A 23798-nucleotide genomic window follows, 5' to 3' on the forward strand; every position below is an offset into this window, starting at 1 on the left:
CTGTTGCTTGGGAACAGCGAGGGGTGGCTCTTTCTGTGACTTTCTGCCCAGGGTGGCTTAAGAATGCTCGAGTAGCCTAAGAAGGCAAGACCTGCCTTCTTCTCGTTCTCTGCGGAGCGGCAGGGAGCGGAGGAGGGGCAGTGGCAAGCAGAGCGTGGTCGGCCCGCGGCCACTGCGGGGGCGGACACCCGTGGCGAGCGGGCAAGCGACTGCTGCCGCACCCCGAGGGCGAGCGGGGACCTCAGCCAGAAAGCTGTTCTCAAAGGCACTGAGAACGCACTCGTGGCTTCGGCTGAAACAACCGTTTGGATGCCCGAAGGGTTGGAGGTGACTCGGACTCTGCATCGTGGCGACAGAGCCGGCGGGGGCCACGCCGGGCGGCGTTCAAGGGGCGGCGGCGGCACCGCCCGAGCCAGGCTGCGTTCAGGAGGTGGCGGCAGCTGTAAATCTTTCCCTGGTGTTTTCGGACATGTTCTGAAAACGGCACCGAGCACCTGGCTCCGCCTCCTCTCTTCTCAGTGAGCTGTGCTGCAGCCGCCCCCTCCGGGGGAGGGCTGTGAACTGGATGCGGTGATGCCTCGGTATGTGAACGCCCCGTGGGGGGGCGATGTGCCTGCGATGTGCATTGGTGTAGCTTTGGATTGCGGCCAGAAGCTGTCGGTTGTGGTTCCCTGGAGGGATGGAAAAAGCGGTCGTGGAGCCTGATTGCTCCGACCGGCTTGCCCCAGGGGTGGAAAAAGCCGCTGAGTAACTGTAAATGCAAATCAAGGCTTGGCTGAGAAGTTGTGAGGTATTTCCAGGTGACCAGGATGTCCCAAGGAGTCCACGAGGAATTCACACTGCAGGAGGAGGACTGCGTCGCTGGGAGGTTCCATCACATGAGGAAGAACAACTGGAATGGACTGATGTTTGAGCCTGAATGAGAGACTGTGTTGAAGGACGCCCAGAAGAAGACATGGACTGTTGCTAGACATGTCATCAGAAGAGTTCTGATTTGATGATATGTTCTGGGTGCAGGGATTATGGTATGGAATAAGGGGTGGCGTGTGGTGGTTTAGGCTGGGTGCTGGCCCAGATGCCACTACGCAGGCGGGAGGTCCCGAGGGGTGGGCCCAGCCCAGGGATGGTCACAGGGCACCAGGTATTCCATTCCCATAATGCCCTGCTCCCCTATAAAAAGTCCATGCGGGCTCTTCACTTCCTCTTTCGTCCCCTGCTGCTGCCTAGGTACAATGGCATGAGCCACCTCCCTCGGGCCTGCCCAGGCCCAAGGCTGGGTTGAGGGGGGGAGGAAAGAGCCCTGGGGGGGTTTGGGTGTACCCCAAGGTGGGGATGGGATGTTCTTGGGTATGTTCTGGGATCTCTCTCTTTATCATGGTGCTTGTGGGTCTCTGTAAAACGTTCATTGTTGTTTGTTATTGTTTCCCTATTTAAACTTTCCATCACTTTTGCAATCCGTTTGCCTGAGTCGTTATTTCTGCCTGTGGTGGGGAGGGGATCTGCCCCAACCCATTCCAAACACATTGCACACAGAGATTAAGGCACAAATGTAATCCTTAGCACTGTCTTTTACAATCTGCTTTAGGGGTATGTTGCGTCTTTATTTTCTCTAGGATGGTCAAAAATCATGAATTGTTTAATGGCAGCAAGATTTCTTTCATCTGTAAAGGTAGATCTGGCCAGGCTCTAGCTTCACAGACAGAAAACTTGCAGGCAAACTGCAAGAGCAAAAAGAGCTTCATTGCATTGCCCAATATAAAATTACACATAATAACGTGTTTTTGCTCATCCTAGTAACAATGATCTCTTGCTGTTCACACAACAGTTAAGCAGTCACGACACTCAGTTATAAGGTAGATGCTTTCTGTTGACATCTCGGATCATCGTGACAGTCATTGAGGTCAGTGCTAGGCAGGTTTGCTGATTGTCATTTTCTTGACAGTTGTGCTGTGTTCGTGTGTCTTGTGGTGAGAGGGTTGCAGCACTTTGCAAAGTTGATGTTTCTGGGTGCTGACATGAGCTAACTAGCTCTTGTTGATATCATTAAAAGACTTTTTTTTCTATGGGGTATTCTCTTTTTTATTTGGTATTTATTTGTTTGATTTTGGTTGCAACCTAAAATACAAATGCATGTTGTGGTATAATGAATGTTTATTTTCCCTCTGAAGTGTGTAAAATTCTAGCAAACCGGTGAGATAACATACAGGTCCATAGGAACATTTTCTCTAATCACACAACAATCAACGAACCACAATATGCAGTCGTAAGTCACATGGTGCTGTGGTACATTCTTCTGAGTGATGCTTTTGATCCCAGATTATCATCACAGTTATTGTGATCGATGTTTGTTTCCTCATGGTCTTGATTCTTCTGCCATTGTTTATTGCGATGATTGCAGTTGACAGGGGGGAGTTATTTCTTGCTGGTATCACCAGAAACCTTAGCTTTTTTCTTGCTTTTGTTTATTTTTACTTACTATATTTTTTAACTATTTGTTTTTCTTGTTTTTAACTTTTTATTTTTATTTTTATTTTTTATTCTAATAAATATGTTCTTTTTAGTATTTTTTAATTTGAATTTTTAAAAATATTTTACTTTAATGAATTTTTAAAATTTTCATCCATTTTTATTTAATGATTTTTTAATTTTTAATTTGTTTTTATTTTCATTTTTTGTTCTTACTTTTTTAATTTTTTAAATTTATTTTTAATCATGTATTGTCATCTCTAATTTTTAATATTTTTTATTTTTTAATTGATTTTATTTTTTAAAATTTTAAATAATTTTTATTTTTAATTATTTTTATTTTTTATAATTTTTAAATTTTTATCATTTTTATTTTTATCATACTTTTTGTATCTAATTTTTTTTGTTTTGTATTGTTATGTATATTTATTTATGGTTTGGGGGTTTTGGGAGGGGTTACAATTTTTTGGTTATACTTTTTGTATATTTTTAATTTTTTTTTCATTTTAATTTTTTTAATACTTTTTCCTTTTTTTATTTTTTTATTTTTTCCTAGTCAATGTCTAGGAAGGAAATATAAAGACGTTACATTAGCTGAGGAATACTTTTTAAAATGAATACCTATTTACTACAAACCTTAACTATATTACACGGAGCTCCTTTGCAATGCCGAGGCACACAGCTAAGAAGGTTCAAACCAAAAGAAAATCTTCTTATTTGAACTCATTACGTATGTACACCTTACTGCAATTACTATGTACTAAGTACCTGTAAATACCAAATGCTTACCATTCGTTATGCTTACTAGGTAGACTTAGCAAAACTCTAAAGAACAAATCTCTGAAAGACATTACAAGCAGAAATGATGAAATTAGCACCGTTGCTTTCCATCAGAACAGAGCTTTGGTAGACTGGAGTCTTACCAGAGGAAGGGGGTGGCAGTGTGAGGCTGGCTAGCAAGGTATGCCCTAATTGCAATTGTTTCTGCAGTAGGGTCTTAACGACTTGCAGCCTATCTTGTCTGAGCGACCACTGCTCCACCCATACTGGATTATCTGGTTTCCATTTTAATGTGAGGGTTGCTTGCTGACCAGTAGCCGCTACAGAAAAGGAACAGAAACGAGTTTTGCTCCTAGCTAACTTAAGGCATCTCTGCCCAATGGAGCAACTAGAAGGGTTAACAAGTATGGTCTTACAGTGATTGATTGGTGGTCTTTAAAAGCTAATTACACTGGCTCTTTGCTGACCCAGGTTGTTTGGATACCTTCTAAACCCATGACTCCAGAGTTTGCCATCAGCAGTGGCTAGTGACCATTCCATTTATGGCAAGGTATAATAGTGACATCAGCTCCAGTATCCACAATCCTTGAAAGTTGTATAGTTTGTCCACAAGGGTGTCTGATTGTTACAGTCTGTTCTGCTTTTCCCTTTTGGATTTCTAGGGCCAATAAGCTATTGAGAAGCCACCTGGAGTACTGCATCCAGTTCTGGAGCCCCTATTAGGATCTGGATGTGCTGGAAGGTGTCCAGAGAAGGGCCATGAGGATGATCAGAGGGCTGGAACACCTCTCCTGTGAGGACAGACTGGGAGAGTCGGGGTGTTCAGTCTGGAGAAGAGAAGCCTCCAAGGAGACCTTATTGTGGCCTTCCAGTATCTGAAAGGGGCCTACAAGAAAGCTGGTGTGGCACTTTTTAGGGTGTCAGGTAATGATAGGACTAGGGGGAATGGAAAAAAAATAGAAATGGGTAGCTTCAAGTTGGATATTAGGAAGAAATTCTTCCCCATGAGGGTGGTGAGACACTGGAACAGGTTGCCCAGGGAGGTGGTAGGAGCCCCATCCCTGGATGTTTTTAAGGCCAGGCTGGATGTGGCTCTGAGCAACTGCTGTTAAGTATTATACTAATGGGATCTCTCTGGGAAAGAGTCTCATACAGTTTTCCCTTTTGCAACCTTATCCTCTAGATCTGGTCTAGTTGTGCGACTAAGGGTTTCTTAATGTATAGGCAAGATGGCCCTGCATTTTCAGAGAGGACAGTGATACCACTTGTAATGCATCCAGTAAGAGATGAGCTGCAGCCTGCCTGACACACACTCCCCTGCACACTGGAAAGGCCAGGCAATAAAGAGAGCATTACAAATAGTGGTTGTGCTGTTTGATAAATTCAGTTCATCTGGAAATGGAGGGACAAACCCTAAGTGACTTTCCCTGCCCACTAACTGCGCCAGGGGAGGTTCAGGCTGGATGTTAGGAAAAAGTTCTACACAGAGAGAGTGATTGCCCATTGGAATGGGCTGCCTGGGGAGGTGGTGGAGTCGCCAACATTGGAGGTTTTCAGGAGAAGACTTGATGGGGTGCTTGGTGCCGTGGGTTAGTTGTTTAGGTGGTGTTGGATTGGTTGATGGGTTGGACGCGATGATCTGGAAGGTCTCTTCCAACCTGGTTTATTTTATGTATTCTATATGGGTGGAACCTCCTTGTCCTCGAATCCTGTTAGAAGCCTTAGGCACTCGGGACTCAACTGGTATTAGCTGAGCAATTGTGGTCCCAACAGGAGTGCTAACAGGAGGGGTAATGGTATAGAGCATAACTTTTATAACCCAGTCATGATGAGACTCTATTAAACTGGGAGCTATAAAGATGCCCTGTCTAGAGGTAGACAATCTGCCCATTAACAGAGCACAGGGTAGAAGCCCGTGCTGTTCAGACTCAACAACATCATTTGTGGACTCAAGAGTGACGTCCACTGCAGTTGTGTATCCTGACTTTAACCCATAGGTAGCTATGGCTTGTTTAGCTTCTTTTAACATTTTTCAGTCCAGAGATTGCCATATTCTTTGTTGACCTTCTAATACCACAGGAGATGCATGTACAGGAAAATCTACAGATTCTCCATCTATTCCTGCATTTCTCACAATACCTTTCCACAAGCTCAGCGCAGCAGTTCCTCGTCCCTCCCACCTCCCAATCCCTTACACTATCCCTTACACTTCAGAATTCGATTGTAGCCTCCATCGCAGGGAGATGCTGAGAATGCCTGGGATCTGAGAGGCAGGGAGGGTAGCACAGCTGGAGCCGCTGGGGAGGGGCCACCACTGGGGCCACTGGGGCCACCACCATGGGGATAGCCACCGGGGCCACTGGGGTCCTTGCTGTGACTGCTGCCATGGGGGCAGCTGCCGGGGCCACCGCTACAGTCGGTGCTGCTGGTGTCGGTGGTGCATTGATCGGTGCTGCCTTGGTCGGGGCAGTCGGGGCCGCCGGGGCTCACGAGGGCCATCGGGGCTCATGGGGGCTGCCGGGGCTCATGGGGGCTGCTGGAGCTCGCGGGAGTGGTGCGGTCATAAAAATGCCATAACCACGAGCCTCCAAGCACTCCATTTTTCCTAAGAGGAGCTGTAGAACAAAGTTGGTGCTGTTTGGTTTCTCAACATCGGTGTTTTCGTCTTCTGAATCCCAGCTGTCTCTGTCGGTATTAGAGGAAGCTCAGAGTATAGCTCACAGTATCACCAAGGTTGGAAGAGACCTCAAAGAGTCCAACCTGTCACCACAGACCTCATGACTAGACCATGGCACCAAGTGCCACGTTCAATCCCCTCTTGAACATCTCCAGGGATGGGGACTCCACCACCGCCCTGGGCAGCAGATTCCAATGCTGAACAACTCTCTCAGTGAAGAACTTTCTCCTCACCTCGAGCCTAAACTTCCCCTGGCACAGCTTGAGACTGTGTCCCCTTGTTCTGGTGCTGGTTGCCTAAAAGAAGAGACCAACCCCTTCCTGGCTACAACCACCCTTCAGGTAGTTTTAGAGGGCAATGAGGTCACCCCTGATCCTTCTCTTCTCCAGGCTAAACAATCCCAGCTCCCTCAGCCTCTCCTCATAGGGCTTGTGCTCAAGGCCTCTCCCCAGCCTTGTTGCCCTTCTCTGGACACCTTCAAGTGTCTCGATGTCCTTCTTAAATTGAGGGGCTCAGAACTGGACACAGGACTCAAGGTGTGGCCTACCCAGTGCAGAGTACAGGGGCACAATGACTTCCCTGCACTGCTGCATACATTAAATCAAACCTGGAATTTAAATGCCTGTCAAAATTCAATTGTAGCACACCAGTAAGGTGTTTTGAGAACCAGGACACATGGGATGATAATTTGCTCTCTGCCCCATTAGAGCCCCAAGAATTAGATATTTTAGGGACTTTACAAGCAGAAAGCTGTGTGTACCTGCAGCAGAGATCTGGAGCTGAACTACTACTATGATCGTTAATCACACTCCCTTTGCCTTAAAGCCATGCAGGCTTAGCCTAACAGCTGAATGAGATGATCAGGGAGGTTTGTAGAAGAAAGCTGAGCACATAGCAGCCAGGATAATCTTGCTTCAAATTGCTACAGCAAAGCACCAGCTCAGCTAAGGGAACTGGCATCTTGGGTTGCAAAACAAGACAAGGAAACATCAAAAGTGTTGCTTGAATTAGCCACTGATGTGGAGAGTGTCATCCATGCCAGCCTGCAAAATCGAGCTGCTGTTGGTTCTTTCTTCTCAGCTCCCAGTCAGGGCTGGACAGAATGTGATGGTCTGTGTTGTACACACTGAAGTGATCATTCTAAACATAGACATTAGAGTTTTACAAACTGGGTTGTGAATATTGCTGATTGGATTAACCGTGGTGTTGGCAGTGCCCTGTTCATTCACATGGCTGCAAAGGGCCCTGCAGAAGATAAGGAGCCCTGGGCGAAAAGGAGGAATTGTAGGTAAAGCAGGTGGCCATGGGCAGCTTTAACCTTGAACTAAGCAGAGCTCTGCCCTTGAATCAGGAATGTAAACAACTCCAGGAAAGAAGATCAGTGAACAACAAAGGAAGAAACAGAGAGAACTCCCCAGGCTACCAGAAGGGGGAGACAAGGGCATGGACACCAAGCCTAAACCAATCACTGAAGTACAAAGGGCACATGGACACAGAAAGAAAAATACATAAGCCATGATGTGTATTAAACAAGTGGCCTCTGCTGCTGGCTGCTGCTTGAGCACATCTTGGTGTCAGCCTTTTTCTTGGCCACCAACACTGCACAGCCTTAGCTGTTGAGTTTTTCCAGTTCTCTGAGACACTTCTTCCTGTTGTTTGTTTGGAGAACCTTGAGGTTTCCGTTTCATCAGCTAACCAGGAGAAGTTCTCCTCACCTTTCACTGCCTGTTTTGGAATCTCTTGGTTTTGTCACAAGACATTGGTTTGGTCACCAGCTGTGTTCAGACTTTTCCCTTCACCTTCTGTGGCAGTTCAGGCTGGGTTCCTTCTATTCCTGCCACATAAGCTACAGCTCCTGTGTCCAGAGGGTCCAACCCAATAAGGAGGACACAGGAAACAGCCTATTTCATACTCATAATATCCTGACCCTATAGATCTATCTGCAAAGTCCTTCTCTTCCTCTTTCTTCCCTCTCTGCTCCCATGGGAGATGCTCTCTATCAGGTAAGGGTGGGGGAGTATCTCATGGCCAAGGGCTCTGGCAAGGCTGGGAAGCCAAACAGGACCAAGGTCTTTGTGCCCTTGGCTCTGGCAGCGCCTCTGCCACCAAGGCCTGTGAGGAGAAACTTGGCTTTGAGGCTTTGAGGTTCTTCTATTGCAAGGGCAGTGGTCAGGGCTTGGCCTTTCTGCTTCACAGACCAAAGGCAAGTTTTTCTCCCCTGTACTTTGCCTTTGTCTCCCTGCAATCCTGGCCTCTAACAAGCTGCTCTAACGAGTCCCTGGGGAGCCTTTGTCAGTAACAAGCCTCAGTGAGGCCAATCAGTGCTTCGAGGTACTTTGGAGTTTGCTTCTGCCTTGGACTTGTTGAGAGGCTTCTTGGCAGTCCCTTGGCAGAGTCTCCTGGCAGTACCTAAGGATGATGTAATCAGCCCCAAATACTCCATGGGGCTCATTAAATACTGCTGAACCTCTAATTCTTGCCAAGGTTTCTGCAGCTAATTGGAGAGGTTTTTATTGCACAAAGCATCTGATAAAAATGATTTCACAGGGTGAATCAGAGCCCTGAGACACAAGTGAGGGACATGCTCTGCCTTGCCAGGGGCTGAGGGTCAGGGCTTGGCCCTTTGGATCAATGAAACCCCTCCAGGTTTCCTCAGCAGCAGAGCCACCTTGAGCTGCTTGTCCTGACCTGGCAGCACTGCCACAGTTCTCTGCTCTCACCAGAGTCTGGAAATGCTTCAGTGCCTCCAGTGATGCTTCCCTTGCATCCACTGTCTCCTTCTGCTCTAAGCAGATCCTGAGGACCCTTTCCCAGTATGCTTCACTGAGACCCATTATGAATAGAAGAAACTTCAGAGTTTGAATCTGACTTTGACTTCTAGAGAGGTTTCATCAGCTTCTTAGTCTCTGAGGTTCATGGACTTGGCAGCAGAGGGCCACCAGAGGGCTCCTTTAAATGCCTTGGGCTGGTTCTGTTGCTGAGCCCAGCCAGGCTCCTGGGCTGGAAGGTGCTGCTGGCAAGCAGGCAGTGCTGCAGGAGACAGCTCTGGCCAGGAGCAGCTCCTCTGCACAGCACAGCAGGGCTGAGGGCACTGCCAGAGGATCTCAGGGAGATGAGGAAGGCAGAAAGAGCTTTGAGGTGGCCAGGACTGGGAGGATGCTGAGAGCTCACTGGAGGAGAATTCACTGCAGTCACAGACGTGTTGAGGCTGTGGGTACAGGGTGGTGCAGGTGCAGTTCTGGGAGGCATCTCCTAAAGCTGACACAGCCACAGCTGATGCTGGGCAGGTTTCTGTAGGTGAGTGCAGAGGGGCTGGGCTGGGCTCTATGAGCAGGGCAAATCCATCACCCAGCACACTCCTGCCAGGGTGAGAAACTCCAGGCAGCAGGGATCTGATCAGGGAAGGGGAGGAAACTGAACCCAGCAATGTTGTGGGAGGGAGCATTCAGACCTCTCCATCCGATCCCCTCCAGGACAGATCCTTCCTCTGAGCAAGGCCCTTGGCCTCCTCTTCCTCCCCAGAAAAGCCTCTGGCCTCAGGGTCGTGGGCTCCAAGGTGTGAAGCACCTCCTCTGCAGCCAGAGCTGCAGCAGAGGCAGAGCTGCCACAGGAGAGGAAATGCCATTGGGTGTTGCAATGAGCCCTGAGTGTGCTGGGCTGCAAGTGTGGTGCTGAGACCTTGAGAGAGGCTGAGCCACTGAGTGGTCTGTGGGGGATCCCTCTGCTCTCAGCAGGGCCTGGTGGCTTTTCAGGGGCACATGGGAGTGTGATCACCTCCAGCTCAGCCGGGCACAAGCCCAGAGGAGTGGGGAAGTAGCAGCAGGGCCAAGCAGCTCCCCTCACTCTGCTCTGAGCCACAGGCAGTCTCTTGCCTTGCAGGCTTCTGCTCTCTCTGCTCCCCCTGAGGGCGGCAGAAATGCTGTGTGTGAGAACTTGTGACAGCCATGAACACTGTGGGGGTGAGATGTGGGCAGCTGGAGTACAAAAGCCTAAACCATTCAGGAACTGCCCTTTTCTACCCTCTCTCCTTAGCACTGGGAGATGCTGAGAAGCCTTTCTGCTTTAGAACTCTTTCATCTGAATGTGGACACCAGAGATTGCTGCTGCCTCCACCACTCCCCTGCTGCAGAGCAGGACTGACTCAGCAGCAGGAAGCAGGAAGAGTCTCTGCTCTCCCCTGCAGGCTCAGCCAGCACAAAAGAGTCCAGCAACAGAGCTGGAGGGAGGTCTCCTCAAAACGAAAACTTGAGTCTCCATATCAGGGGCTCAGAAATGGCTTTGGTTGTGCTCCATTGACTTGTGACTGCCTTTGCCTTTTGGCTGCTGCACTGTGCACAAAGGGCACAAATGTCCAACAGCAGCTCCATCACCCACTTCCTCCTCCTGCCATTCCCAGGCACAAGGCAGCTGCAGCTCCTGCACTTCTGCCTCTTCCTGGCCATCTACCTGGCTGCCCTGCTGGGCAATGGCCTCATCATCAGCACCATAGCCTGGGACCACCACCTCCACACCCCCATGTACTTCTTCCTCCTGAACTTCGCACTCACTGACCTGGGTGCCATCTCCACCACTGTGCCCAAATCCATGGCCAATTCCCTGAGGGACACCAGGGACATCTCATATGCAGGATGTGTTCTCCAACTGTCCTTTATAGCATTCCCAATGTCAGCAGAGTATGTTCTCCTCACCACCATGTCCTACGATCGCTACGTTGCCATCTGCAGACCCCTGCACTATGAGACCCTCCTGGGCAGCAGAGTTTGTCTCCACCTGGCAGCAGCTGCCTGGGCCTGTGGCTTTCTCTATGCTCTGCTGCACACAGCCAATACATTTTCCCTGCCCCTCTGCCAGGGCAATGCTCTGGAGCAGTTCTTCTGTGAAATCCCCCAGATCTTCAAGCTCTCCTGCTCCACATCCTACCTCAGGGAACTCTGGCTTCTTGTGGCCAGTGTCTGTTTAGTCTTTGTCTCTTTTGTGTTCACTGTGGTGTCCTATGTGCAGATCTTCAGGGCAGTGATGAGGATCCCCTCTCAGCAGGGACGCCACAAAGCCTTTGCCACCTGCCTCCCTCACCTGGCTGTGGTCTCTCTGTTTGTCAGCACTTTAATCCTTGCCCACCTGAAGCCCTCTTCTATCTCCTCCCCATCCCTGGATCTGGTGCTTGCAGTTCTGTACTCAGTGGTGCCTCCAGCAGTGAACCCTCTCATCTACAGCCTCAGGAACCAGGAGCTGAAGGCTGCCCTGAGCCACCTGATCCCTGGATGCTTTCAGAAGGAATAAACTCTTTGTCTTCTCCTGCAGAGCAGTTCTGATGTCACTCACAGTCTGCTTTCTCTCTTTTTGGCTGCTGCTGGTGTGCTGTGGCCTTAAAGTTCAGCAGTTCAGGCTGTGTTCAGTGTCTGCTGTCTTTGGACAGAGCCCTACTGATTTACAGCAAGGTTCAAGGGAAGGGACTTAGCAGAGGCCCCTTTGTGATTTACATACACATAGAGAAGGTGAACTGCCTGGGTCCTCCCTTTCTCTTCCAACTCCCTCATAGCCAATTCTTCCTTTGTAAGGACACTCCCTCCTTTTGATCCCATCAATCCCTCCTCTCCTTGCTGTAATAGTTGTCTTTACAAAATTCATTCCCCATCAACTTAATCCTTTCCTCTTGGCTCATTTCTGATGTTGCTCTTATTTGCAGATCCATCATACTGCTCTTTTTTGTAGCCTTTTCCGGCTCACTTGAGATGGCTACACCCTGCACCTGCCTGACTGCAGGATGGATAAGCCATACAAACCAGGGTATCAGACATGGTAGAAAGATTAGAGCTGCTGTTGCACAAAGAGAGAAGAATGACACTCGTTTGACCCATGGCCCACCAGGCAACCAAGACAATGTCTCCCATTCCAGTCCTTGCCAGGTTTGGACTGGTCCAGGAGCTATTTTCCTGCTGTTGGTGGCTATATTTATTGCTGCCTCCCCATTGTCCTCAATCTTTAGGCACCAATTGGATGTATTAAACTTTCCACATCCACCTCCTTCCTCAGCTAACAGACAGTCTGGAGAGTCCATTTTGGTGCATTGCCTCTCACAGCTGAGTGTGGTGTTTGGCTAAAGGTACCTGTGGATGTAGTCTACCTGGACTTCAGCAAGGCCTTTGACACTGTCCCCCACAGCAAATTCCTGGCCAAGCTGTCAGCCCCTGGCTTGGACAGCAGCTCTCTGAGCTGGGTTAGGAACTGGCTGGAGGGCCGAGCCCAGAGAGTGGTGGTGAATGGTGCCACAGCCAGCTGGCAGCCAGGCACTAGTGGTGTGCCCCAAGGATCAGTGCTGGGCCCCATGCTCTTTAACATCTTCATTGATGATCTGGATGAGGGCATTGAGTCCATCATCAGTAAATTTGCTGACGACACCAAGTTGGGGGCAGGAGTTGATCTGCTGGAGGGTAGAGAGGCTCTGCAGAGGGACCTCGACAGGCTGGACAGATGGGCAGAGTCCAAGGGCAGGAGATTGAACACATCCAAGTGCCAGGTTCTGCACATTGGCCACAGCAACCCCATGCAGAGCTACAGGCTGGGGGCAGAGTGGCTGGAGAGCGGCCAGGTAGAGGGGGACCTGGGGGTACTGGTCGATGGTAGGATGAACATGAGCCTGCAGTGTGCCCAGGCAGCCAAGAGGGCCAATGGCATCCTGGCCTGCATCAGGAACAGTGTGGCCAGCAGGAGCAGGGAGGTCATTCTGCCCCTATACACTGCACTTATTAGGCCTCTCCTCTCCTCTCCTCTCCTCTCCTCTCCTCTCCTCTCCTCTCCTCTCCTCTCCTCTCCTCTCCTCTCCTCTCCTCTCCTCTCCTCCCCTCTCCTCCCCTCCCCTCTCCTCCCCTCCCCTCCCCTCCCCTTCCCTCCCCTCCCCTCTCCTCTCCTCTCCTCTCCTCTCCTCTCCTCTCCTCTCCTCTCCTCTCCTCTCCTCTCCTCTCCTCTCCTCTCCTCTCCTCTCCTCTCCTCTCCTCTCCTCTCCTCTCCTCTCCTCTCCTCTCCTCTCCTCTCCTCTCCTCTCCTCTCCTCTCCTCTCCTCTCCTCTCCTCTCCTCCCCTCCCCTCCCCTCCCCTCCCCTCCCCTCTCCTCCCTCCCCTCTCCTCCCCTCCCCTCTCCTCTCCTCTCCTCTCCTCTCCTCTCCTCTCCTCTCCTCTCCTCTCCTCTCCTCTCCTCTCCTCTCCTCTCCTCTCCTCTCCTCTCCTCTCCTCTCCTCTCCTCTCCTCTCCTCTCCTCTCCTCTCCTCTCCTCTCCTCTCCTCTCCTCTCCTCCCCTCTCCTCCCCTCCCCTCCTCTCCTCTCCTCTTCTCTCCTCTCCTCCCCTCTCCTCTCCTCTCCTCTCCTCTCCTCTCCTCTCCTCTCCTCTCCTCTCCTCTCCTCTCCTCTCCTCTCCTCTCCTCTCCTCGCCTCGCCTCGCCTCGCCTCTCCTCCCCTCCCCTCTCCTCCCCTCCCCTCCCCTCCCCTCCCCTCCCCTCCCCTCCCCTCCCCTCCCCTCCCCTCCCCTCCCCTCCCTTCCCCTCCCCTCCCCTCGCCCCCCTCCCCTCCCCTCCCCTCACCTCTCCTCTCCTCTCCTCTCCGAACCTCTCCTCTCCGAACCTCTCCCCTCCTCTCCTCTCCTCTCCTCTCCGCTCCGAACCTCTCCTCTCCTCTCCTCTCCGAACCTCTCCTCTCCAAACCTCTCCTCCCCTCTCCTCCCCTCTCCCGCTCCTCTCCCTCTCCTCTCCTCTCCTCTCCTCTCCTCTCCTCTCCTCTCCTCTCCTCTCCTCTCCTCTCCTCTCCTATCCTCTCCTCTCCTCTCCTCTCCTCTCCTCTCCTCTCCTCTCCTCTCCTCTCCTCTCCTCTCCTCTCCTCTCCTCTCCTCTCCTCTCCTCTCCTCTCCCCTCCTCTCCTCTCCCCTCCCCTCCCCTCCTCTCCCCTCCTCTCCTCTCCTCTCCTCTCCTCTCCTCTCCTCTCCTCTCCTCTCCTCTCCTCTCCTCTCCTCTCCCCTCCTCTCCCCTCCTCTCCGAACCTCTCCTCTCCGAACCTCTCCTCTCCGAACCTCTCCTCTCTGAACCTCTCCTCTCCTCTCCGAACCTCTCCGAACCTCTCCTCTCCGAACCTCTCCTCTCCTCTCCGAACCTCTCCGACCTTCTCCGAACCTCTCCTCTTCCCTCCTCTCCTCTCCTCTCCTCTCCTCTCCTCTCCTCTCCTCTCCTCTCCTCTCCTCTCCTCTCCTCTCCTCTCCTCTCCTCTCCTCTCCTCTCCTCTCCTCTCCTCTCCTCTCCTCTCCTCTCCTCTCCTCTCCTCTCCTCTCCTCTCCTCTCCTCTCCCCTCCCCTCCCCTCCTCTCCTAACCTCTCCTCTCCTAACCTCTCCTCTCCTCTCCTCTCCGAAACTCTCCTCTCCTCTCCGAACCTCTCCTCTCTGAACCTCTCCTCTCCTCTCCGAACCTCTCCGAACCTCTCCTCTCCGAACCTCTCCGACCTTCTCCGAACCTCTCCGAACCTCTCCGAACCTCTCCTCTCTGAACCTCTCCTCTTCCCTCCTCTCCGAACCTCTCCTCTCCTCTCCGAACCTCTCCTCTCCGAACCTCTCCTCTCCTCTCCTGTCCTCTCCTGTCCTCTCCGAACCTCTCCTCTCCTCTCCTCTCCTCTCCGAACCTCTCCTGTCCTCTCCGAACCTCTCCTCTCCTCTCCGAACCTCTCTCCATTCCCTCTTGCTTCGCAGCCCCTCCAACTACTGGAAGTGCAACCCAGCCTCAGTTTCCCCAGGCATGGCTTTGGCCTGAAGTAGGATGGGGACCTGGGTGCCATGGCCACAAAGGTGAAGCCAGAGGTCCACTCACAGGGAAGCATCAAGGCCATGGGAACATCAGGCATGGGCACAGTAGGATTTCCACAGGTTTCACCTGGAGCCTCCCTACCCACCCCCAACCCAGGGTACCTGTAGGTTCTTCCCTGACTCTCCCAAACTCATCTTGTCTTCCCCCACACTTGGGGAATTTTATATTGTCCACATCCTTCTGTCATCCATCCACCTGTCCATCCATCCATCCACCCACCCACCCATCTGCTCTTCTCTCTATCCTGTCCATCCATCCATCCATCCACCCTTCTGTCTATCCATCATTCCATTCTTCTGTCCATCCTTCCATCCACCCATCCATCCATCTATCCTTCTGTCCACCAATCCATCCATCTCTCCATTCTTACACCCATCCATCCCTGCTCAAGTCCCCTAATCATCCTTGTGGCTCTCTGTTGCATTCTCTCCAGCAGGTCTCTGTCTCTCTTGCACTGGGGAGCCCAGAACTGGACACAGGATTGCAGCTGTGGTCTCAGCAGGGCAGAGCAGAAGGGCAGAAGAACCTCCCTGGCCCTGAGGGCCACACTTCTCTTGCTGCACCCCAGGATCCCATTGGCTCTCTTGACCACAAGGGCACATTGCTGGCCCATGCAGAACTTGCTGCCCACCAGCTCTCCAAGGTCTTTCTCCATGGAGCTGCTCTCCAGCAGGGCAGCCTCTAACCTGTCCTGGTGCCTGCTGTTATTCCTCCCCATCAGCGATGCCATGGCACCCCCAAGCAAGCCCCAACTGTGCTGCTCTGGCTGCTGGGGATGGAAACCAGCTCCATGCAGGAGAGGCTTGGCAAAGAAACCAGGCTTGGAGCTTTGGCCACCACCAGCCTGGTCTTTGTAACCGCCCAAGGGGCCACCAGCTCCTGAGAGATCATCATCACCTTGCATGGATGCCTTGAATTTATCACTGCAAGTGTTCAAGGAGAGGTTGGATGGTGCTTTGAGGAGCCTGATCTACTGCAAGATGTCCCTGCCCATGGCACAGGGGTTGGACTTAGATCATCAATGCCAAGTGGTGTCCCTCAGGGGTCTGCACTGGGACCTGTGCTGTTGCAATTTTTTTATCAATGACAGAGAGAGGGAGATTGAGGCACCATCAGCAGAGTGCAGGTGGCACCAAGCTGAGTGGTGCTCTGGATCCACCAGAGGGACAGGATGGCAGCCAGAGGGGCCTGGACAGGCTGTAGAGGGGAAGCCCAGATGAACCTCAGGAGGTTCCACAAGAGCAAGTGCAGGGCTCTGCCCCTGGGCTGGAACAATCCTCACTATCAATACAGACTGGGGGAGGAGGGGATGGAAAGCAGCCCTGAGGAAAAGGACCTGGGGGTTCTGCGTGGGGAGAAGCTGGCCAGGAGCAGGCAGTGTGAGCTTGCAGCACAGAAGGCCAAGGGCAGCCTGGGCTGCAGCCAAAGCAGCGCTGGCAGCAGAGCCAGAGAGGGGATTGTGCCACTTTGCTCGGCTCTGGGGAGACCTCAGCTGGAGTGCTGTGTGCAGGGCTGGAGCCCTCAGCACAGCCTGACCCAGCTAGGAAGTCATGGCAGCATGACCTTGGGGTCCAAATCTGGTGCAGTCCTGGTGGGATTTAGGATGTTTGGAACCAGCAGGCTAGATGCTGTGGATCAAACCCTGGACCACTTCACCCAGCAGCCTCCCTTGGGCAATGGCTCAGAGCTAGCAGGAAAAGCAGGTCCTCTGCAAGGCTGGGTGGGAAGCTCTGCTGGGAAAGCCCTTTCCCATGAGGAGGGCAGGGGTGGTGCCCTCAGGAATCTGCAAGGAATGCAGGATGAGGAAGGTCTTCTGAACCTCCTTGACACCTCCCCAGCCTGACCTGTATGAGATGCCAGTGCCCTTCAAGGATGCTGGAAGGATCATGGAGATGATCAGTGAGGACAGGACCCACCTGGAGTGGCTTCAAACATCTCCATCCCAGCTGGCAAACCTCCATCCCAAGGATGAGGTTCCTCAAGCTGATGGGAGGTATCTCACGGAGACCCAAGTCAGAAGAGCCAAACCCTTCCTGAGGCTCCTAACCCACTTCACCTGCCCTACTGTGGCCCAACTCCTCCATCAGGAGAAGGGCTGGGCTGTGCCTCACTTCCCACCCACCAGGAAACTAGGGGAGCAAGGACCAGATGGGGAAGAAGAGCACGCAGACAGCTTCCACCTCAGCACACAGGGAGAGCAGGCAGGGCTTGCTCATGCACCATCTGGCTTGGATGGAAGATCATGCTCCAAGGTAGTCCTTGCCCTCGGGAGCCACCATGCTACACGTCACCAGGCCACATCATGATGGCTCCAAGCACCTGGTGCCAGCTGAGATGGGGAGCTGGGGGCATCTGGAGCCCTCTGACTCTCTCCCCAGAAAGCCAGATCCCCCTGGCTGCACCGTGCCAGGACATATCCCACGGGCAAGGGTTTGGGCCTTCCATTCATGCCCACCATGGCCTCCATTCATGCCCACCCAGTCCCTCCAGTGGGGAACCACTGACCCCCAGCATGGCTGTCCCCTCCAACCAGCCTCCTGTCCTACCTCAGAGGAGGGCACAGCCCAAGGGACAGCCTCCATCCATGCCAAGATCATCGGGGGCACCACCAGACCCTAAACCCTGCCTGGATAAGTCCCAGAGCTGGGGTCCTCTTGCACCCCCAAGCCAACATCTGCACTAGGAGCAGCCTCAAAGGGTCCTTCCTTCCTGCAACAACATCTGGATGTGGCACTTGCTGCCATGGTCTAGTCATGAGGTCTGAGGTGCCAGGTTGGACTCGATGGTCTTTGAGGTCTCTTCCAGCCTTGGTGATACTGTGAGACTGTGATCTCTGGGTCCACCATGGGAAGAGCCACACCTAAGCCAAGACTGACCTAAGTCTCCAGGGCATTGACCACCATCACCCTGAAACACATTCATTAACATCTCAAACCTAGGGTGGGCCCTGGGGCCAGGTTGCTCCAGGGGGAGGTTTGGAACCAGCTTAGTGAAAACAAAGTACAACCCAGGAACGGAGAAGAAGCCTCAGCCCATGGCTGAAGATGGTGAAGGTGAGCAGAAAATGGGGGGGGGGCATGGGTACAGGGCGTGTAAAGGGTCTCCCACCATGGCAGGGTCATCAGCAACCAGGAGATGAGGTTGCCGAAGAGAGCTTTGGGAGGGGGCTGGCGTCAAGCACTGGAAGGGGCTTGTGGACACACCACCTGCCAGGTGACAACCCACCAGGAACGTTCCAGGCTTCATTTGGGGGGACAGATGTGAGCCCTACACCCCACTGCTGCCACCGCGGCCACCCTGATGCCCACGGCCCCCCGCCAGCCCGCGCTGCCACCCCTTCCCAACCCACTCCTGTGCCACCTTGGTGCTGGCAGGGGACCCACAGCTTGAGGGCTGCGACTTGGGGGGGCCGGGGGGACAGTGCCAAGCAAGGGAGGGCTACACACCACGAGGCATTTTGGAGGGGGGGGGGGGAGGAGGGAAGGGAGGGGGAGGGTGTCACCTCCCCCGGCCCTGCCACCTTACCTGCATCAAGGTGCGCAAGGACTCCAGGTAGGACTGCTCGGCGTCCAGCAGTGTCATGGTGACGTGTTTCCTCGTGTCCTACCCGGGAAGGAAGAGGGGACAGAAGGACAAGATGAGGGGATTTGGGTGTTTTCGGTGGGGGTGACACGACGGCACGAAGGAGAGGAGCAACGTAGTGGCCGTCGGTGGCTCGCTCGGGGTGGCTGCGAGGTCCGGGAGGCGGCCGGCTGGCCTCCAGCTCCCCCCTCTGCTGCCTCTCCAGCCCGATGGAGCAATCCGGCAGGATTAGGAAGTACATGACACCGAGCGTACCGACACTGCCTGCTTCCCTCCTCGGCAGCGTCAGGAGCCCGCCCTGCAGCACACAGCCCTACAGGGGTCGGTCCCGACGCCCTCCGGCTCTCCGTGGGCGGCTTGGCTCGGAGCGGTCCCGGAGGAATTCACCTCCCGCCCCAGCACCCCGGCGCCGGGATGCGGACCCCTAGCGAGGGGATTCGCGGGGTGCTGGAGCGGGATGGAGAGGGGGTGAGGGAGGGGATGCTTTCTCAGCCCTTGGGAAGCAGGTGGGTCGGGGGCTGGGAGACACCCCAAAAGTATGGATAAAACTGTGCCCCAGAGACCCTAGGTGTGAGATCCCCCAAAAGCTCTGGCTGCAGAAATGCTCCAAAGGCCTTGGGGTCAGAGGCACCTCAAGGGTTTGCACGGTGTGGCTTCTCCAGAGACCCTGGATGTGACAGCCCAAATGTTTTGGGTGCAGAGGGCCTCTGCTGACCCTAGGAAAGGAGATGATGGTCCCAAGAGCTGGCTACGGCTGGTGGTTTAGGCTGGGTGCCGGCCCGGGTGCCACTGCACAGGCCACACCTGGGATGTGCCAGAAGGGGGCCCAGCCCAGGGGGTGGTCACAGGAAGCCAGGGATTTCATTTCCCATAATGCCCTGCTCCCCTATAAAACATCAAGCCTGGGGTTCTCTCTCTCTGTCCTCCCTCGCCGCTGCCTAGGTAAAATGGCGTGAGCTGCCTCCCTTGGGCAACCCAAAGGTTATGGGGGGCAGGGACATCCCAAACGCTGCACATGCAGAGGTCCCAAACCCTCTGTGAACAGGAACCACCCAAAGATCTTGCAGGCTTGGACACCCCAAGAGCCTTAGCAACAGAGATCCCACCAACAGTCCTAGGTGCAGAGATGTGCCAGCAGGCCAGCACTGTGCACAGGGACCAGGTTTCCACGAGTCACTGCCTCTCCAGGGGCTTCTGGAGCCATCAAACCGCTCTGGCCCTCACCTCCAAACCCACACACAACTCCCAAATGCCATCTGCTGACCCTTACACCCTACACCTGTCACACCTCACAGGAACTGCCGTGGCCTCAGCAGGAGAAGCAGGCAGCTTCTTTGCTCCCACTCCACCCGGCCACAAATGACACGGGAAAGACTCCCACTCTTTCACTAACACAGGCAAAACCCAACCGTACTTCTGAACCCACCTGAAGACTGAGGAATCACACTGGAACATGCTCCAAGGAATTTCCCCTCCCTCCCCAGCCTGCCCCAGGTAGGCTGCGAGAGTAGGGCTGTCCTCCAGACGAAGACTCCTGTGCCACGCCAGCATCTTGTGGGTTCTGTGAAAAAGGCAGGAGCATCAACAACAGCTGCTGCTCACACAGGCACAAAGCTGTTCCCCAAGTGGGAGATTTTGCTCTAAAACTTATGAACAGAGACTTCTGTGCCCCCCCCCCCCCCGTGTCTTGCTGCTTAGGCATCCCAGTGACCTGTGCTCTGGCTTTGGGGGACCTTTGCTAGAAGGTGGGGAGGACCCTGGCTCCTGCTCTCCTCCCAGTGCAAACTCAGCCTGGCCATGCACCCTCAGCACAGCAGCTGAGAGAGGATGTTTTGCCTCACAGGCTCCTCTTCTGTCCCCTCTGCCTTTTCCAGCCTGCCTGTCCTAAGAGGGTAGACAACAGCAGCAGAAAGGGAGCTCCTCTTTCCCACCCGACGTGCGGGAAGATGAGAGGCCTACAGCAAATGGCGACAACAAACTGGCTACAGCATCCCCCAGGTGGGCCTGAGGAGCTCTGGTACCTCAGGGGCTGTCAAGAGAACTGCTCCCAGTCTCTTGTGTGGGCACAAAGAGAAAACATTTGCCCTTACAGTTCTAAATCCACTTGCAGGCTCCTGATGAATTCCCAGCTCTTCTCACAAAACCCTGCAAAGGATTCTTTAGCTGCCTTCGCAAGGGCCAACTGCCGCTCGCTCTCCTTCTGCCTTCTCTGGGCTCTCTCCAGCTCCTGCTCCAGAGCTTGACTCTTCTGCTCCAGCTTTGTAATCTTTAAGGGGCTGGAGGCTTCAAGCGGTTTCAGGGCATTGCCTGCAGATGCTTCCAACTAAAAGAGAAGAAGCAGCCTTTGCCAGCTTCCCTCCATGGCACCAAAGCCACCAGGCTGCCCAAGAAAGCAGATGCCCAAGAGAAGACACCTCACAGACGGGGCCACAGCCACACGCATGCCAAGGGAACATAACTCACCTGCTCAATCCTCTTCATAAGCTCCGTGTGTCTTCTCTGGGCCTGTGCCTTCTGCTCACACTGCTTCCTTTCAAGAGTCTCAAGCAGCCCTTGCAGCTCCTGAGTCCTGGCTGCGAGCTGCTGACGTGCCTGGGACTCCAACTGCAGCTCCATGGTCAATTTGTCTATCTGATGGGGGGAAAAACCAGCCTGCCTTAGGCACAGGGGTCTGATGCCTCTGTGGAGCTCATTCAAAAGCCTGATAGCTCATCTAGCAAATGGCTGATGAGACACAGGCAAGCAAAAGAGGACTTTCCTTCCCCAAAAGGCCACTGCCGGGCAACTCGGCACCATCCCAGCGCAGGCACCCAGAGAAGAAAAACCTTGCGAGGGAAGCAGCCAAGCCCAGAGACGTCTGGGAGTGCCTGGGGTGCAATATGGCATCATGGCCACGGCCGCTGGAGAGTGGTGGAGCAGAAGTGAGGCTCCAAAGAGCATAGCTGCCTCACTCCTGCCCACCCAGATGCTGCCCCCAGGCTACTGCTTTGCCCCTCAGAGGCTTTGCATACCTTGTCCCTAGCTTCCTTCAGCCCTTTTTTCAGGTCACTGCAGGCACAGGCAGAAGCACTGGAGGATTCTGTTAGCTGCAGGCAGCTGAGGGCAGGCTCAGGGTGTCCTGGCAGCTGTCCCCCTCTTCTCTAGGGAAACACAAAATGTCATTGCTTAATGAAGGGGTCTCTATCCAGGCACATCAAGAACTGTCTCAGCCTGTCCTCCCAGGGGTACAGCTGCAGCCCCAGTCATCTTTCTGGTCCTCCCCTGGAGCTGCTTGAGCAGCTCCAGGTCTGATTTGTGCCGGCAGAATCCTTTCCCTTCACCTGCTGCTGCCGCCCACACTGCTTCTGCTGCAGTCCAGGATGCCGCCGGCTTTCTGCCCTGCAAGTGCGCATAACCAGCGCCTCCCAGACACCAACCGCTGACCACAGCTCTGGAGTCTGACTGTCCAGCCAAGTCCTTCCCCACCCACTGGGACACCCCTAGAAAGCCAGGTCTCTTCACTCTACAGGCAAGGACGTTGTGTGGGACAGTGTCAAATGCTCGGCACGAGCCCAGGCAGCTGACAGGACAGACACAGACACGCACGTACAGAGGCATCAGTGTGTCTCAAGGCTTGCCCAAACCTTCTGCAGCACCACCACCACCACCACAAATCTGGGCAGTGCTCCCCTCTCCTCTTCATCTACTCTCTTGGCCTCACACGGAAAGGCATCGCTCACCTGGCCTTCTTGGCCACCCTGCTGCAAGTTACTCGGCTGCTGGCGGAGGGAGAGGTTCTCCTCTTGCAGCTGAGCCACTTGTTGCTGCAGCACTGCTGCCTTCTTCATGCTATCAGCTTCCTCTTCCTGTTGCTTCTTTTGCTGGGCTTCCAGCTCCTTCGCCGTCCTCTTCAGTGCTCTTTTTGCCTTCCCCAAAGCCTCTGTCTTTTCCCGGAGCGCTCTCTGCAGGTGGCTCACCTCACCTTCCAGCCTGCTCACATTTACGTTGACATTCTCGGGGGGCTGAAGCAGGGCCTTGCTGATTGCATTCCTCTCACTGATGCCCTCACGCAACTTCTCTTCAATCTCAGACAACTGCTCCACGTGTCCCTGCAACTTGGCAGCCTGCTCAGACATCCATAGCTTGGCACGGTGCGCGTGGAACTCTGTGGCCCGCTCCCCTGCAGGAAAACCATGTAGTTTGGGAATCAGAGTGAGCTTGGACAGCCCCATGATGCCTCCGGTGCCTTCCCAATCACCTTGCTTCCAGAGACACCCTTAGCAGACACACACACCACAAAGCCTTGAGATCCCAGCCAGCCCCCTACCAACATGCAGCTGGTTTCCAGCTTGGGCATTTGGTTTCCTGGAGCACACAGACCTGTCCCACGTGCCGGGGAGATGTCTCCAGGTGCTCAGGAACCAGCCCCAAAGGAAGCAGTGTCTGCAGACTCCTGCTCTCCTTGCACCGTGCCTAGCAGAGCATCTTTGCCCAGCATCATCAGCACCCCCACACCACCTTTCCCGCTCTCCCAGCTCCACAGCAACCTACCGAAAGGGCCTCTGACAGCCGCGTCCCCACGGCCTCCTGCCGGCTGCACAGCGCTGCCTGCTGCGCTCACGGCAGGGGCAGCCTTCGGCTCTCCAGCAGCTCCTGCTGCACACAGAGCCCAGCTTGGAGCAGCCTCTGCCCTCTTCCCCTGCTCCCTGGGCTCCACAGCCTGTGCTCTGGAGCTGCCAAGGGAGAAAGCACAGCCCCGTGTAGGCCCGGCCACGGCCCTGCTCACAGACCCTTCTTAGCCGCCCAGCCCAGCGGCAGGAGCTCCTGCAGAGGAGGAGGAGCCACAAGCCCCGGGGCAGGACGAGAGCCCAGGAGGCTCCTGCCCAGCGCCTGCCTGCCTCTGCCCCAGCCCCGCTCCCTGCGCTCCTTCTGCTGCCTGCTGCTGCCATGCTCCTGGCCCTCAGGCTGCTGCTCATCTCTGCCGCTCCCACAGGGCATGGGGCTCACCCGGGCCGTCCTGCGCCGCAGGAACCTCAAGACCCTCTTCATGGTGCTCGGCAGCAGCACACGGGCTGCTTGCTGCTGGCTCTGCCACCACCGCCACAGCCACCACTACCACTTCTCCCACTCCCATACCACCAGACCCAGGCAGAACAAACCTCACCACCACGACCTCACCACCACACCCAAACCAAACCACACCACTAGAACCTCTCCACCAAACCACACCTCCACAACCACACAACTAAACCCAAACACCTGAACCACTCCACCAAAAACACACCACCAACAACTCACCACCACACCCACAGCACCAAAGCCACCAAACCCACACCACCAAAACCACTCCACCAAACCCAAAGAACCAAAACCACTCCACCAAAGCCAAAGGACCAAAACCACTCCACCGAACCCAAAGGACCAAAACCACATCACCGAACCCAAGGAACCAAAACCACTATCCCAGAACCACACCA

At 54.0% G+C, this 23798-nt stretch overlaps 1 protein-coding gene across 1 annotated transcript in view; it reads right to left on the bottom strand.

Annotated features, from left to right (window-relative positions):
- LOC104304789 (scavenger receptor cysteine-rich type 1 protein M130-like) overlaps positions 1-23455 on the bottom strand; it is a 64140-nt gene extending 40685 nt beyond the window's left edge. Inside the window, exons 1-5 of the mRNA XM_054177013.1 lie at positions 23329-23455; positions 22320-22501; positions 20806-20973; positions 18458-18640; positions 18286-18363 (exon numbers count right to left, since the gene is read on the bottom strand). Of these exons, the coding sequence (XP_054032988.1) occupies positions 18286-18363; positions 18458-18640; positions 20806-20973; positions 22320-22501; positions 23329-23455 (738 nt within the window). The remainder of the gene's footprint in view (positions 1-18285; positions 18364-18457; positions 18641-20805; positions 20974-22319; positions 22502-23328) is intronic.
- Positions 23456-23798: the final 343 nt, after the last annotated feature.

The sequence above is a fragment of the Dryobates pubescens genome, chromosome 37, assembly GCF_014839835.1.
Source record: "Dryobates pubescens isolate bDryPub1 chromosome 37, bDryPub1.pri, whole genome shotgun sequence".
Lineage (NCBI taxonomy): Eukaryota > Metazoa > Chordata > Aves > Piciformes > Picidae > Dryobates > Dryobates pubescens.